Source organism: Coloeus monedula, assembly GCF_965178545.1.
Source record: "Coloeus monedula genome assembly, chromosome: 6".
NCBI lineage: Eukaryota > Metazoa > Chordata > Aves > Passeriformes > Corvidae > Coloeus > Coloeus monedula.
The window spans coordinates 55,027,803-55,040,923 of NC_138786.1; the positions used below are offsets into that span (position 1 = coordinate 55,027,803).

The 13,121-nt window shown below is 46.4% G+C and overlaps 1 protein-coding gene across 3 annotated transcripts; it reads right to left on the reverse strand.

Annotated features, from left to right (window-relative positions):
* Positions 1-856: 856 nt before the first annotated feature.
* On the reverse strand, positions 857-10,247 carry CKB (creatine kinase B). 3 transcript variants are annotated; one of them, XM_082283147.1, is made up of 8 exons: positions 10,190-10,247; positions 8,478-8,665; positions 7,843-7,997; positions 6,812-6,944; positions 5,751-5,922; positions 4,183-4,306; positions 3,276-3,465; positions 857-2,707 (listed from the first exon to the last, which is right to left on the reverse strand). In XM_082283147.1, exons 2-8 carry the CDS (start codon positions 8,653-8,655, stop codon positions 2,529-2,531), a joined length of 1,131 nt encoding a protein of 376 aa, XP_082139273.1. In that variant the 5' UTR covers positions 8,656-8,665; positions 10,190-10,247; the 3' UTR covers positions 857-2,528. The 3 variants fall into 3 exon arrangements, with proteins under 3 accessions (XP_082139273.1, XP_082139272.1, XP_082139274.1); XM_082283146.1 differs by lacking the exon at positions 8,478-8,665 and adding an exon at positions 9,114-9,326 and having other exon boundaries at positions 10,190-10,242; XM_082283148.1 differs by lacking the exon at positions 10,190-10,247 and adding an exon at positions 9,114-9,246.
* Between the last annotated feature and the right edge of the window lie 2,874 nt (positions 10,248-13,121).

Genomic DNA, 13,121 nt, shown 5'->3' on the forward strand with positions numbered 1-13,121 from the left:
CTCTCCTCCCCCTGCCCATACCTCCAGCACTGGTGGGACCATGGAGGAGTCCCCACTCCAGGCCTGGTGAGGAACACTGCCATCAGTGTGGGGTGTGATGAGAGCAGGAGCCACATGGCTCCTTTCCAAAAACTACTGGACACAGGTGGCTAATGGCAGGTTCCCTGGATAAAGCACAGCACTCACCCATAACCTCCCTCTCTGCCCCTGGGTTTAAGGCCAAGCACCCTGGTCCCAAAGCAGCCTGTCAGCACCTGGCACCATTTTGGATGCCCAGGGCACGAGCACATGGCTGCTCCATAGAATCCAGGATGGGCACCCAGGGCACAATGGTGAGTAATGCCAAAAACTAAACCAAAGCTTTAAGGTGAAGGAGGAGGAGGTTTAATTTCTCTCTTGATCAGAGGATTTTAGCACATCCCACCTGGGGACGTGCTAAAAACCTTGGTCACGGTGTCCAGCCTTTGCCAGGACACATTCTTTCTTTGGAATATTTGCAATCACTTTGTACAAAAGCACAGTTGCGTGGCAGCAACAGGAGGGAACACAGCAAAGGTAGTGGAAAAGAAAACCAATTAAAAACCAGTATTTTCTAGTCGGATGCAGGCACTAAAGACAGGCTTGCTGCTTTGAGCACAACTGTTTAGCCAGCTACAGGTGCTGCCTCAGACTGTCGGGACTCAGGGGCTGAAAGCAGACACATATAACAGCTCTGGTGGGTTAAGAACATAGGAAAAACAAGATGCATAGAGAGAGAAATGTTTTTATTAGTCCAGCTGATATAGCTAGAAAAAAATAGACAAGTTTTCAGGCAACTCCTTCCATTAGGTAATTGCTGTGAGCGCAGTAACAACGCTGTGTTGAGGAGAGGCACCACTAAATGAACACTCTCTGATTACAAGAAGCAAAACCAGCTATTTGCCAAGCATCTGTGAATAGTGACACGAAGCACAGCATGGGGGATCTAAAGAATATACAGAACCAACCAGTAGTCTCTTGCACCATTTTCCCTTCCCTGCTCTCACAAGCTTCATACAGAAAACTCCTGTGCTGATTAACTCAAATACAGGAACACCCAGCACAGAACAAAACTCTTACATGTGATCTCCTCTCCCCCACCCAGTTAACTTTGAAACACATAGAAAGCTGTATTAAAAGAAAAAAAAAAGAAATCTTATCTGAGATGTTCACTCAGCCTTTTCTCACAAAAATTAAATTAGCTTACCCCAGCTGGAATCATCTCTTCAGCTAAGTGACAGCCTGCAATCACAGCCTTTACAAAAGAAAGCTTCAGTAATCTACGCAAACCTATATAAAGCTGCACACCACAGAGCTCTGCATCAACCTCTCATCATCTTCCCTCCATCAAAGCTGGGCTTTAGCAGTGCTTAGAGCTGTTGAACAGGTGCATCTGCATGAGCTGCAAAGGCTGTTCATTCCAAGGGTCTGATGGTCCCAGTTAGCAATACTTGTGGAAAATGCTGCTCTTTATGTTAATAATGTGATGCTTCCATACAGCAAGCACACATGTACAGCCATTCTGGAGAACAGACCTACTTGATGCAATCTTGAGCTCACACCCAGAGAACTACCTGAGCTTGCAAGCCAGGCCCAATTTGGAAAAAAAACTGTTTGTCATGTTTTAATTGACTATACTGTTCATTTTTAGTTTCATGGGGCAACTGGTACATGGGCCAAGAGTCAGCTGACTAAAGCTAATTAGCTGCTATTTTCCTGTAAGTGCCAGCTTCCAGCCCCTATCTCTGCCCTGGCTGAGCTGAAATCACTTAAGAAACAAGCATGAGCTGAGAGAATCTAGGTTTCACCTCACCCCTTTACCCTCAAAAGAGCAACTGGTTGTTCACACCAGCTCTCTGCACCACCCTAGACTGAAGACAACTCCCCACAAACCAGCTCAGGGTCAGTGGGACCATGGGCTGTAGTCTGACTGCAGAGCCTTGCCCTGCAGCACGAGAGGGCCCATCTGAGAGGAGCCAGCCCTGTCGTTGTCCCCACCCCCCCTTACAGGAGCCAGCCTGGCTTGCAGTACTCAGGATAATGACAGTTTACAGTTGGCATGAGCAGATGCACAAGTCAAAGCCTTGGAGGTAGGGCATGTTTGCAGTGATTCATGTTTAACACTAGTTCTCAAATGTACAGCAACTACAATCAAGTTAAAAGGTTCAACTTCTGAAACTGCTTTAACAACATTTCAACGCAGCTGGTCTGCAGCAACACATCCAGGAAGATGTGCTTGCAGACAAAACCAGACCACCTAGCGTAACTATGAAAACCAAGCCACTTAAATCTCAAAGACATTCAGTTAACATATCTAAGACACCTCAGGCCAAACAATAGTTTATTTCATTTTCAGCAACATCTCAACCATCAAAAAAATAAACTCTAACACAGATGGATGGAAGACTTCTCTACAGTGTAACTAAGTGGGCTCTGACCCCAAGGGTTTGAATTGGAGTGACATTTTTATTATTCATCCAATAAGTTAGGAAGCATGAGAATAAAGTGCTTTATTTCTGAGCTGGCATGAGGTCATCAATGGACTGGCCTTTTTCAAGGCGTTTCTCCATTTCAATGAGAAGCTTCACACCATCCACCACCATCTGCACCAGCTCCACCTCAGAGAAGCCAAGACGATCAGCATTGGAGACATCAAACACTCCTCCCACAGCAGCTGTGTCCACACCACCTGCAGCAAGAGATTCAGTTACAACATTGACCTCAGCTAGAGCAGGTGAGTCTGCCTTTCTTCCCTCACCTAGCTTAAGGCAGGGACACAGCAGCACCATTCTCTACAAGCTGCCACTGGTGCCTCCTCCTACGTGCAGGAGGATGAAGCCATGTGTGACTGCCAACATGAACCACAGAACATGCCACTAGGCCAGCTCTTTATTCTTCTGACCCATGAGCAATCTAACCTGAGGTCTCAAGTACCTGCTGGAGCCATCTCCCAGCCATAGGTTAAACCAGGATTCCCATCCTTGCTTAGAACAGGAACAGCTGCCACCAGGTCCACCTTATCTGGTGCTCAGAATGACACACAGGACACTAACTAGATCACCAGACATAGAACATATAAAGCACTGGCATCTTCAACTCCTTCAATATACAATTAGAAAACTTTTTTCTCCTTTACAAAGGCACCTTTTCTTGGATGGTGTGACAGGCACTGACAGTGCGAACCAAGAGATGGCTCTGAGGCTTTTGCTTGTGTCTTAGGGCAGACTGACTCAGCCATCAGTGTAACCAACTCTCACCTGTGCCTCGTTTCTGCAGCCGAAGCCTCTTGAGGACTTCTCCAAATTTCTCATGTTTCCCAAGGTGTGGGATCTTGATGTGCACACCAGCACGGAGCCCTGTTCCAAGGTTGGATGGGCAGGTCAGGATGTAGCCCAAGTGTGGATTCCACATGAACTCATAGTTTTTGGCCTTGAAGAGACTTTCTATCTATAAATAGAAAAAATGAATGTTTAGAGTTTGTTCTCTGCCTTAAGACTGTAAGACATCCATTAGTGCTCACTTGCAGCTTCACTCACCCAGCAACAGCCACAACACTCAGAATATCTATTTCAGCCACATAAGCCCCCTCCCCTACGGAAAAAACCAGCCACCAACAAGGGGCTTTTAAGACCTTCATCTTGCCCCTAGCAGCAAGACAGGCTAAGTTTAAAAGCTATCATCATATGTCACTATGTGTTGGGAAGCTGGACTTAATACATCTCAAGCTGGCACATCTCTTAGGATCAGGAAAAGGGCTGGTAAAGCTCAAGCTCATATCACAACTAGAAGTGGAGAACAGCATCCAGCTGTTCAGCTGAGTCCAGCTTTGCCCATCCACTTTCAAACAACTTCTCCTCCCCCCCAATGTGTCTCAAAGCTTTAGACAATCATGTAGAATGTCTTTAAAATACAGTTGAGACATTCAGATAAGGATGCCACCACATCAAGCAAACATATTCTAGATTTCACAGCCACAAGGCTTTTTTGCCACAACAGGTATTTTGGAGCCCTCACAGCTCTGGATCTCATCAGGGTGTTCCCAGAGGTCCAGGCTATGAAACACCACCACACAGGACTCCAGAGGGGGCTTGAAAATTGTGTTCTCAGATCTAACCAGAGAACCATGTGCCATTTGAACCCATAGCTCAGACAACAGTGATTTACCTTTGTTAGCCCAGTACAGAAGCGGTTAAATACTTCCTTCATGTTGCCACCTTTCTGCATGGAAATAACTCTAAGGTGGTCCTCTTCATTGATCCAAACAAGGAAGGTCTTGTTGTCATTGTGCCTAGGAGACAAAGCAATCAATCTGCTGTCTTTCCCACCTCACATTTTGAAGATGGCACCAAATTGCTCATCACTGTAGTTTTTAGTTCAAGAGGATCACTCAGCTGCTTCAACAAGATTGATCTTCCTGCTTTTGCCCACACAGGACCTGAGTTAAGCCGATAGTTGTTACCCTGCTCTTTTTAAGAGGTAGTTTGAATTGGCCTTTACAGAGTGAACCTAGTCTTACAGTATCAAAACCTAAAACCCCCTCATCTCCCTGGTTCACTTGCAGCCACAGTTGACAAATTAAGGTATTTCTGCTCAGCAATTTGCAGGAAGGTGATCAGTAGACTTTGAGGGAGTCCTGTACAATAATGTTCATAATGACACCAGGTTTAACAAGCCTTTTCAGCAGAATTTTGTCAGATTCTGTCAAACTGCACTTTGTACCTTAGTTTCACTATTAATTTTAGATCAGGGCTCTTCAGAAAAGCTATATAAAAATCCTCTGAACAATGGCTCCTCTTGTCCCAGCTTGCAGCTGACAGCAAGTACTATCAGTGTTTATCATGCTGGTAATTTCTGAACTTGATTAGGATCAGAAATTAGCTAGTACCCGAGGAAAGTTATTTATGCAGACAACACTAAGACATTACACTTCAAGCCTGTAGATTAGTCATGCTCAGATGACAGCACTATCTGGTGCTGGCAATCTGCAGGTAGATGATGCAATCTTAAAGGTGACCTACAGAAACAAAGCATGCTTCCTCTAGGTTGTACTGAAACAGCTGCAGTAATAAGATCAGAGCATTCCTGTTGATAAAAACCTAGCCCTTAGCTTACAAGGGAGCAAGTTAATTACGCTGCAGAAGCTCCTGAGATGTGGAGTTTTATGTAGGTGACCTACATCTAAAACAAGCAGAATCCTTCCATTCCACACCCCTGCATCAGTAAATTCCTGTCACCAAGTCTCTGGGGACAGGGGGGAAATCTCATCACTAGTACAGGTAAAGCCATACTAGTTCAACACCAAGAGTTTCTGCAAGCGGAAGTGAAGAGACTACAAGGAAGTAACTATGCATTCAGGATCAACTCTGAGCTAAGACAATGCTGTGGTTTGTACCACAAGTTACTCTCAACTCTTGTGGGAAGAGTCAACTGTAGTGGTACATCTGCTCCTTTACAGGTGATCTAGGTTCTATAAACTCATGCAGTTTTTGCTTGGTACTTCACTAACCTGTGTTGGATGGGCAGGCTCTGGTTCTGGGCTAGCCAAGCTGGCTTTCTCTTACCAGCAGAAGAACACTTGTCCAAATTCAGCTGGTTAAACTGCAACTTCCCCCATGGAAAGTTCTCATCAGATTCAGCAATACAAGCTGCTATTTTGCCCAACAGTACAAGTCACCACTGAAACTGCTAGACTTTTTTGACTTCTATGACTGCTTCCTCACACATATACTCACCAGATACCCCTGGCATCAGGCCAGTCTCGTGCCATCCCAGAGGCCAACAGCAGAGGAGAAACTGGCTTGTCAAACAAGAAGTGGTCATCAATCAGCTGCTGCTGCTCGGCATCAGTCATGTTCCTCAGAGCATAGTACTTTCCTTTGAGATCACCATCCAGACTACCCAGAGCTGAAAAAGAGAGGCTTTTTTAGAATGGGACTAAGGGTGCTAGACTTTCCCAGTACTCTGGAGACCACACACAGCAACATCTGATCTGCTGGGTCGGGTTCCTCCCTTGCTTTCATCTGTAATGGCAATGCCCTTGTGGCATTACAGAACTTGAGGCAGTGTCAGATGATTTGTCTGCACCTTCCAGGCTTATACAAGTAGCCTTTGTTCCCTTATATGCAGTATAGAATCACTACTGCTGCTGAACTGTAAAAATGGAGACCGCTTTTCTTCCAATGAGAACAAAGGTTATGAATGTAACAAGCAGTATTATGCTAGTCAAGGACTGTTACCCTGCCCTTGAGAGGTTTTGAAACAACTACACTCTCAGTCTCCAGAACTGTCCCTTGAGCACAGGGAAGCAATAGAAGAAAAAACAGCTGAGGAGTCTCACTGAAAACCAAGTCTTATTCTAGTCAGCTGCAGATTTGGGCAGGACTATGTCTCTAAGCAAGCTAAGCATTAATGAAAGTCAATTAAAAGCAGCCACAAAATACTGCACCCCATGACTCAAGACCTGTAGTTGCTACATACCTGTTACATTTCAGGTTTGAGCCCTGATGAACCAAGCTCTTTCCCCACACAGACAGAAGGGCTTTTGAGAGATCAGCAGAGGTCAACTTAATGCAGTGCAACTTTCCTCTGCCATGTGCTCTTGCTCTCAAGCTACAAGCTGCCAATGCTGAGGCAGCTCTCATGAAGTGAGCCTTTTCCAGGGAAAAGGCTCCATGTTCAGACTAAGCCTCCAGGGAGGTGGCTTTTGCCAAGTGCCTCTATTTTCAAACTGCAAAGGACACCTCTTGAGCAAAGGACAGAAGTGCTCCCCTGATGCACCCAGTTCTCACTTTACCTTCAACAGAGAGCTTCTCGATAGCCCGCCTCTCTCCTCGACTGCAGTGCGGGGGAAGACAGAATCCACGGATGCTTCTGCCAGTTCTGACACGGGAACTTAGCACATAATTGGGATCCAGGTCATCACCTCCCTACAAGATTAGGAAACCAGTGAGTACAACCCTAATACCAAGATACCTCCCCTAAACACATGTAGCCCCCATGCATTTAAGAATGCACTTTCCACCTGAGGTATTGACTGCTTGGGCTGTAAGCCGGTGCCTCACTTCAGGACTATTTTCTTCAGCATTACATCAAGTATCTGTGTAACGACTCTTGTTTTGAGGCCAAGGCTACAGCTACTAAGCAGTCCTAGAAGACAGAGACATCACCAGAACACCAGTTTTATGTCCATTTCAGACTGTGGTCTGGGCTTCTGTTACCCCTTCAGATTTGCAATCTAGAGATATCAACATGAGGCAAAACATTCTTTAGGTAAGTGTTTACTCTTGTAAATGAGAATTATTAATTTCTGTTCTCCCAAGCCTCTTACTTTCAATATGATCTATGGATAGCAAATCAACATGGAGTTAGGAACTCCCAGAGTTTACAGTAACATTTAAAATCCATAAAGTTATGAGGAATCCTTAGTCCCAGCTGTAAAAATACTCAATAGTATGACACCATCAGTTGGTAATTAAGATCCAAAAAGTGTTTTAAGTTTCATGGTAGTCCTTGACTCCCAGGACAGTACTGTTCAACTTGACTATTACAGCCCACAGCTTATGGAAATACACACTGAAGGTGTTTGCACAACCCACACTGCAGCAGCACCTGAAGAAAGCTCCTGCTGCACACCAGCTGCCTGGCCATATCCAGCCACTGACATCCCACAGCAGCAAGCTCTTCAGGCTGATCGCACCAGACTCACAGCCCAGTGTCCATGCTCAATGGAAGTGAGGGAATAGAGCCTGAGCAACCAGTTTAGGCAGCTGCCAACAACTTCACAGTCCTCAGACCAATAATCTGTAACTGATCAGAAGTTCATACCTGCAGGTTATCAGCATTCAGGTCGGTCTTGTGCTGATCACTTGGTTTGTAGCCACCATGCCTGTCTTCAATAACTGGATCAAAGAGCTCCTTGAACACTTCATAGGACTCTTCATCACCAGCCACGCATCCTACTGTCATTATGAAGGGATGGCCTGGAGTGGTAATAAAGTCAGAAAAGCTAAGTTTGGGTGACATTTGGCTGTACTCCAGTGCAGCACTAACCAGGCAAGTTCTTTAGTGGCAAGACTAGTCACTTAGAAATTCGTTCTTACATGAAAACATTTGGAGAGACCCTACATTTTACATTTCATCCAGTTAGTCAAGTGCAGTGCTGTGGAAACCCATAGCTGTTGTCATTAAACCATGCTCATTTGCCAAGCTTGGTTTAGGACAAATTTACACAGCACATCTAATTTCACTAGCTAATTTAGATCACTGCATAGAACTTCATGTCTAAACAATCATGCTTTGCTGCAAGCAAGCATGCTTTGCTTTTGCTCCTTCTGCTACAGAGCTACATTTCTGTAGTCTGCTTATAAATACCACCTCCACAAGATAAGTTTTAAGTCACCATATTCAAAAGCACCAGTTACTTCAGCTGGTTCACATGGAATATTCTCAATGCAGTTTACCAGGATTATCAACCCCAGTCTGAATGACATCATCCAGGGTGAAGCCACTGGGTGTGACTCTGTCTCTCAGTTTCTTGTATAAATCCAGGGTTAGAACTTTGGCCATGTGGTTGTTGTGGGTGCTCAGGTCCGGGTACTCCTCATCAGGAGGCAGTCTCTGATTATTTAGTTGGGCCATTTTGATATTGCTAGAGTAAAAATAAATACTGTAATGTTAACATGTAAACACATCTGCTCCCCCTTTTTCATAGAAGTGCTAGAGAACATCACATAACCACAGTCTGGAATAGGAATAGACCAGAACAGCCAGGTAAACTGACTTTTCCCCCCCCTCCCCAGCTGAGTTATAATTAGAATGCATTTGGTTTGGCTTTTTTTTTTCCTCTTCAGATTGAAAGTATTTAGCAGAGCAGTTACATAATTGAAGTGTCTGGGAATTGTTATGTCAGATCACAGCATAGAACATAGCGTGATGGAAACATGGCTTCCTAACACAGCCATGCCTTTAGAGCAGCCTCTCAATGTTTTAGAAGATTTGTCCCTCAGTAGCTTGAGAACTTTGGGTACCATTGTCAAGAAGCACTTCCAGTCAGGAGGGAGAACAGATCATTATGCAGACCTAATGATCCCAATTACCTGGGTTGTCAACCCCAGTCTGGATGCAATCATCCAGGGTAAATCCACTGGGAGTCTGTTTATCTCTCAATTTCTTGTACAGGTCCGGGGTCAGCACTTTAGCCATGTGATTGTTGTGAGCTTTCAGGTCAGGGTACTCCTCCTCAGGATTGTACTTCATCTTCAGGAGGTTGTGGCTGTTTGAGAAGGGCATGGCTGACCCTACCGCAGTCACTAGGGGAGAAAGATGGGAAGCCTATCACTGGGGGCTTGGCAGCCTCCGGACCGCCCGGGGGAACGCCAGGCACCCAGAAGGTCACCTTGGCTCACATTCCACCCGCGTCTTTCACACCTTTGCTGCTACACCACCTTCCACATGCGCCAAGGAGGAAGATAGATGTAAAGTTCTTCACCTCCACCACCCCTGCCCCGTGCTCACCATCCCCGGCCGCAGGGGCAAAGGTTCTCCTGCCTCCCGAGGCGCCGCCCGGGTGAGGGGACGCGCCCAAGGTCGCGCGGAGCAGCCGTTGCGGCACCGGGCAGACCCCGCGCGCGGCTCCGGGGCGGGGGGAGCTGCCGGGCCGCCGCGGGCCGGGGGGTGCTCGGCCCTGCCGGACCCCGGGCCGGCCGACAGGTGAGCGGGGCGGCACCGCTGCGCCCTCAGTGCGCGGCCGCGCCTCCTCCCGCCGCTGCCGGGGGAGGGGATCCCGAGGACCGACAGTGCTGGCACCCTCCGCGTCCGCGGAGCCCCAGCTGCTCCCCGACCGGGAAGGGGAGGAGAGGGCAGCATCCAACAAGCCCTTACACAACAGACGGCTCTCTCAGGGGACCTGGACGGGGCAAACGTATGTAACTACCCTGCTAAATACCGGGTTAATCTGGTTTTAGAGCCTAACCAGCCCGGCGAGCACCTGCGCCGCTCCCCGCCCCGGCTGCGCCCCTGCCCCGCGCCGCCCCTCCTCAGCTGGACCGGCTCCACCCCACACAGCAGGAGGAAAAAAAAAAAAAAAACAGAAACAAAAACAAAAAAAAAAGGGAAAAAACCCAAAGTCCTTCGTTTTAAGGCTGCAGAATGGCTCGGCTGCCCCGGGACTTACCGCGGGCTTCGCAGCTACAACAAGAACCTCCCCGCCGCTCCGCGGACCGCACCGCCCGAATCCGAGTGAAGCTCCGGCACCGCCGCCGCGCCTCTTTTATATAGAGCGCAAGCCGGCACCCCATTGGCTGCTATTTATAGCCCATTCATTCCATTGGGCCGCGCGTCGGCGGGTGGGGCGGGCGTTGTGCCGCCGGCAGGGCCCGCGCTTGCCGCCATTTTGCTCGGCGTCGGGGAGGCCGAGTGGGGGTGGACGGACCCCCCAGGGCGCTCTCGCGGCGCTGAGGCGGCCCCGGCGCCATCCGTTACTGCGAGCGGGAGGGCAGGAATCCGTGTCGTGTGCCACCGGCCAGCGGCTGCCATCGATTGCACACCAACATAGCCGGTTGCAGGCTTCACACCTTTGTCAACGCCTTGGTCGAAGGTTCAAACGCGGGTGTGATAATGCACCATCACAAAATAAGGGTTATGTAGTGTGCAGACTGGCCGTGCCGTGAGCCTTGTGAGTGGCAACTGCCCCCGAGCTGGCAGAAGCCCCTGAGGTGGCTGCGGATGTGGCGCCCAGCCCCCGGCAGCCTGGTTCTGCAGAGGGAGGACCTGCACCTCGCCTCCAGCACCTGCAAAGCCGTGGGCTCGTTTTACAGTTTAATTTGAAAGGAAGTAGGGTGGTTGTGTAAATCACAGTGAATCCTCTGCTCTTGTCATGTGCCAAAAAAAAAAAAAAAAAAAGTCTTCAGCTTTTATTGGAGAGTGGGTGATTTCCTGCTAAAGACAGGCACAGGAACTCTGGGATCTGACCCATCTAAAGCTCACCTGAAATTCACGAAAATAGGGACTTTCACTGCTCTTTTTGTAGAAATGAGCAGGTTTGTCCCAAAGCTAAAATGCAGCTGAGAGTCCTGCTGTATGCAGAAATAATACGTTAACAATGTGAATGAGTACCTTGACTTTCACGTTTACATAATAGTATCTTTACTCTTCTCTGACGTGTGTCTCACAGCAGAACCCATGTTGATCCTCCTGTCCAAACAGAGCGTACTTATCCATGAGAATGCGGATCTGAGTCCCAGAGTTGCTTTCCTTGACATGAGCTATGAATGTCAGGTGACATCACCTGAAACTCTTTCCTCACCACAATCCTTTCAGCACCATGACCAGTACCCTCACCCTAACAACAAGAAGCATGTGCACTTTACAGAACTGCTTAGGACTTAAAAGTAATAATATACATATAGAGGAAATCATTGCAAAATAAAAAACCTAGACTGCTTCAAATAAAAATGTGCTGTGTTTGGCTGCCATCCAGATTTCCGAGTTATTCCAGGTCTGGTAGACTGAGATGCTGAGTATACAGATCTCCAGGAGAAGCCAAGGGCTCGGCATCTGTGCAAGTCCGGTCTCTTAGCTTCCGGATCAAAGAACAAATCCTCTCTCTAGGTCTCCTCTGCACTTTTAACCTCGCAAAATCTTCCCCTACACACTACTAGTTTTACACAATGCTCATGCTTTCGAATAGTGTAAATTGCAAATATTGCATGGCCAAATAAGTATTAATTAATTATAAGTGTAAAATTGTACCTAGAGTCCTCAATAAATTACAATATAAATGTAATATTACTGGATTACCTCAGTTGAAAACACAATTCTGATTGTGGATTTTTTTAAATGTAAAACACGTGTTTTTTATTTTTAATTTGAAACAAATATACTAAAAACATTTTCTTACACCATATTTTTGTGGTGGTGTTCTCCACAAAAAGAAAAAAAACCCTATCAGGGTAGGTTCTGAAGGCTCCTTTTATCGTATTTTGTAATCTATTGCCATACAAACAAAAAAGCAATCAACTGTTCTGTAATTTAATTGTTCAGGAGATTTGTGGAGTCAAGGTCACCTCAAGATCCAAGACCCAAGGATCCATTTCTATTCATTGGATATGCTCTTTCTCTCCCAGTCTTGCAGAACAGGGAATACCAGTCATGGTAAGCAGGTAGTAAGTAGTCTCAGTGTGCCATACATTAAACTTCCAACACAAACACACACCTCTTCTTCACAGAACTTGGGTGACATGGAAAGAGAGTCACGAACGTAAAACCACTAAAATATATCCAATTTACATGTTTGATAAACAATGCGCCCTCTACCCCCCTTTTCTCACCACTATTTGACAAATTTCTAGCATGCAGGAAGTCAGAAGTGGCTGGGTTTTACTCAGACAGCATCTTAAGATTTGCTGAAAGCTGTGTGTAAATTGGATGCTATCTTGGTCACAGCATTCAGTGCCAGCTTCCCTAGTGACTTAATTACAGATGCTGTGCCCTGTGTCAACAGCCTCTGATCACCCGCTTTATCTGCCTCATCTGCTGGGAAACACTCCCTTTGAATAAGCCTGTATGGCCTGTTAGACTGTGATAAAGGCACGAATACTCGCTTTCCATGCTGGGATGGAATCTTAGTGAATACTGATTTATATGCTACATTTCCGGATGGAAAGGTGGGCTGATTACTCCAGAGATCTTTGAACTGAGCTTTAACAATGAAGAATTAAGGGAAATTAATCATGGGCCATGCAGCTAACTTCCTAAGAGGCTTAATTATAAATGTTGTGTGGTGTACAAGTGCAAGAGGAGATGGGTGTTAGTTAGTGAATGTGTCTTCTGAAATTGCATGAACGTAATATGAACCTGAAGAATTAGGGGATAAACATCGTCTTGAAAACACAGAAGAATATTCCAAATTAGGAAACAGCAAGAGTAGGTGGTTTGCTGTGAACAACTGAATTGTTTCCAATTCCTAATCTACAACTAAACACCACTTGAAAATTAAACATAACACTCATGTACTGGTAGATTAAAGAAATTGGCCATAGCTGCATCTGCTTAACTTGTCAAATGAAACTTCTCTTCCCATTTATCACTTAAAATATATTTGCTTA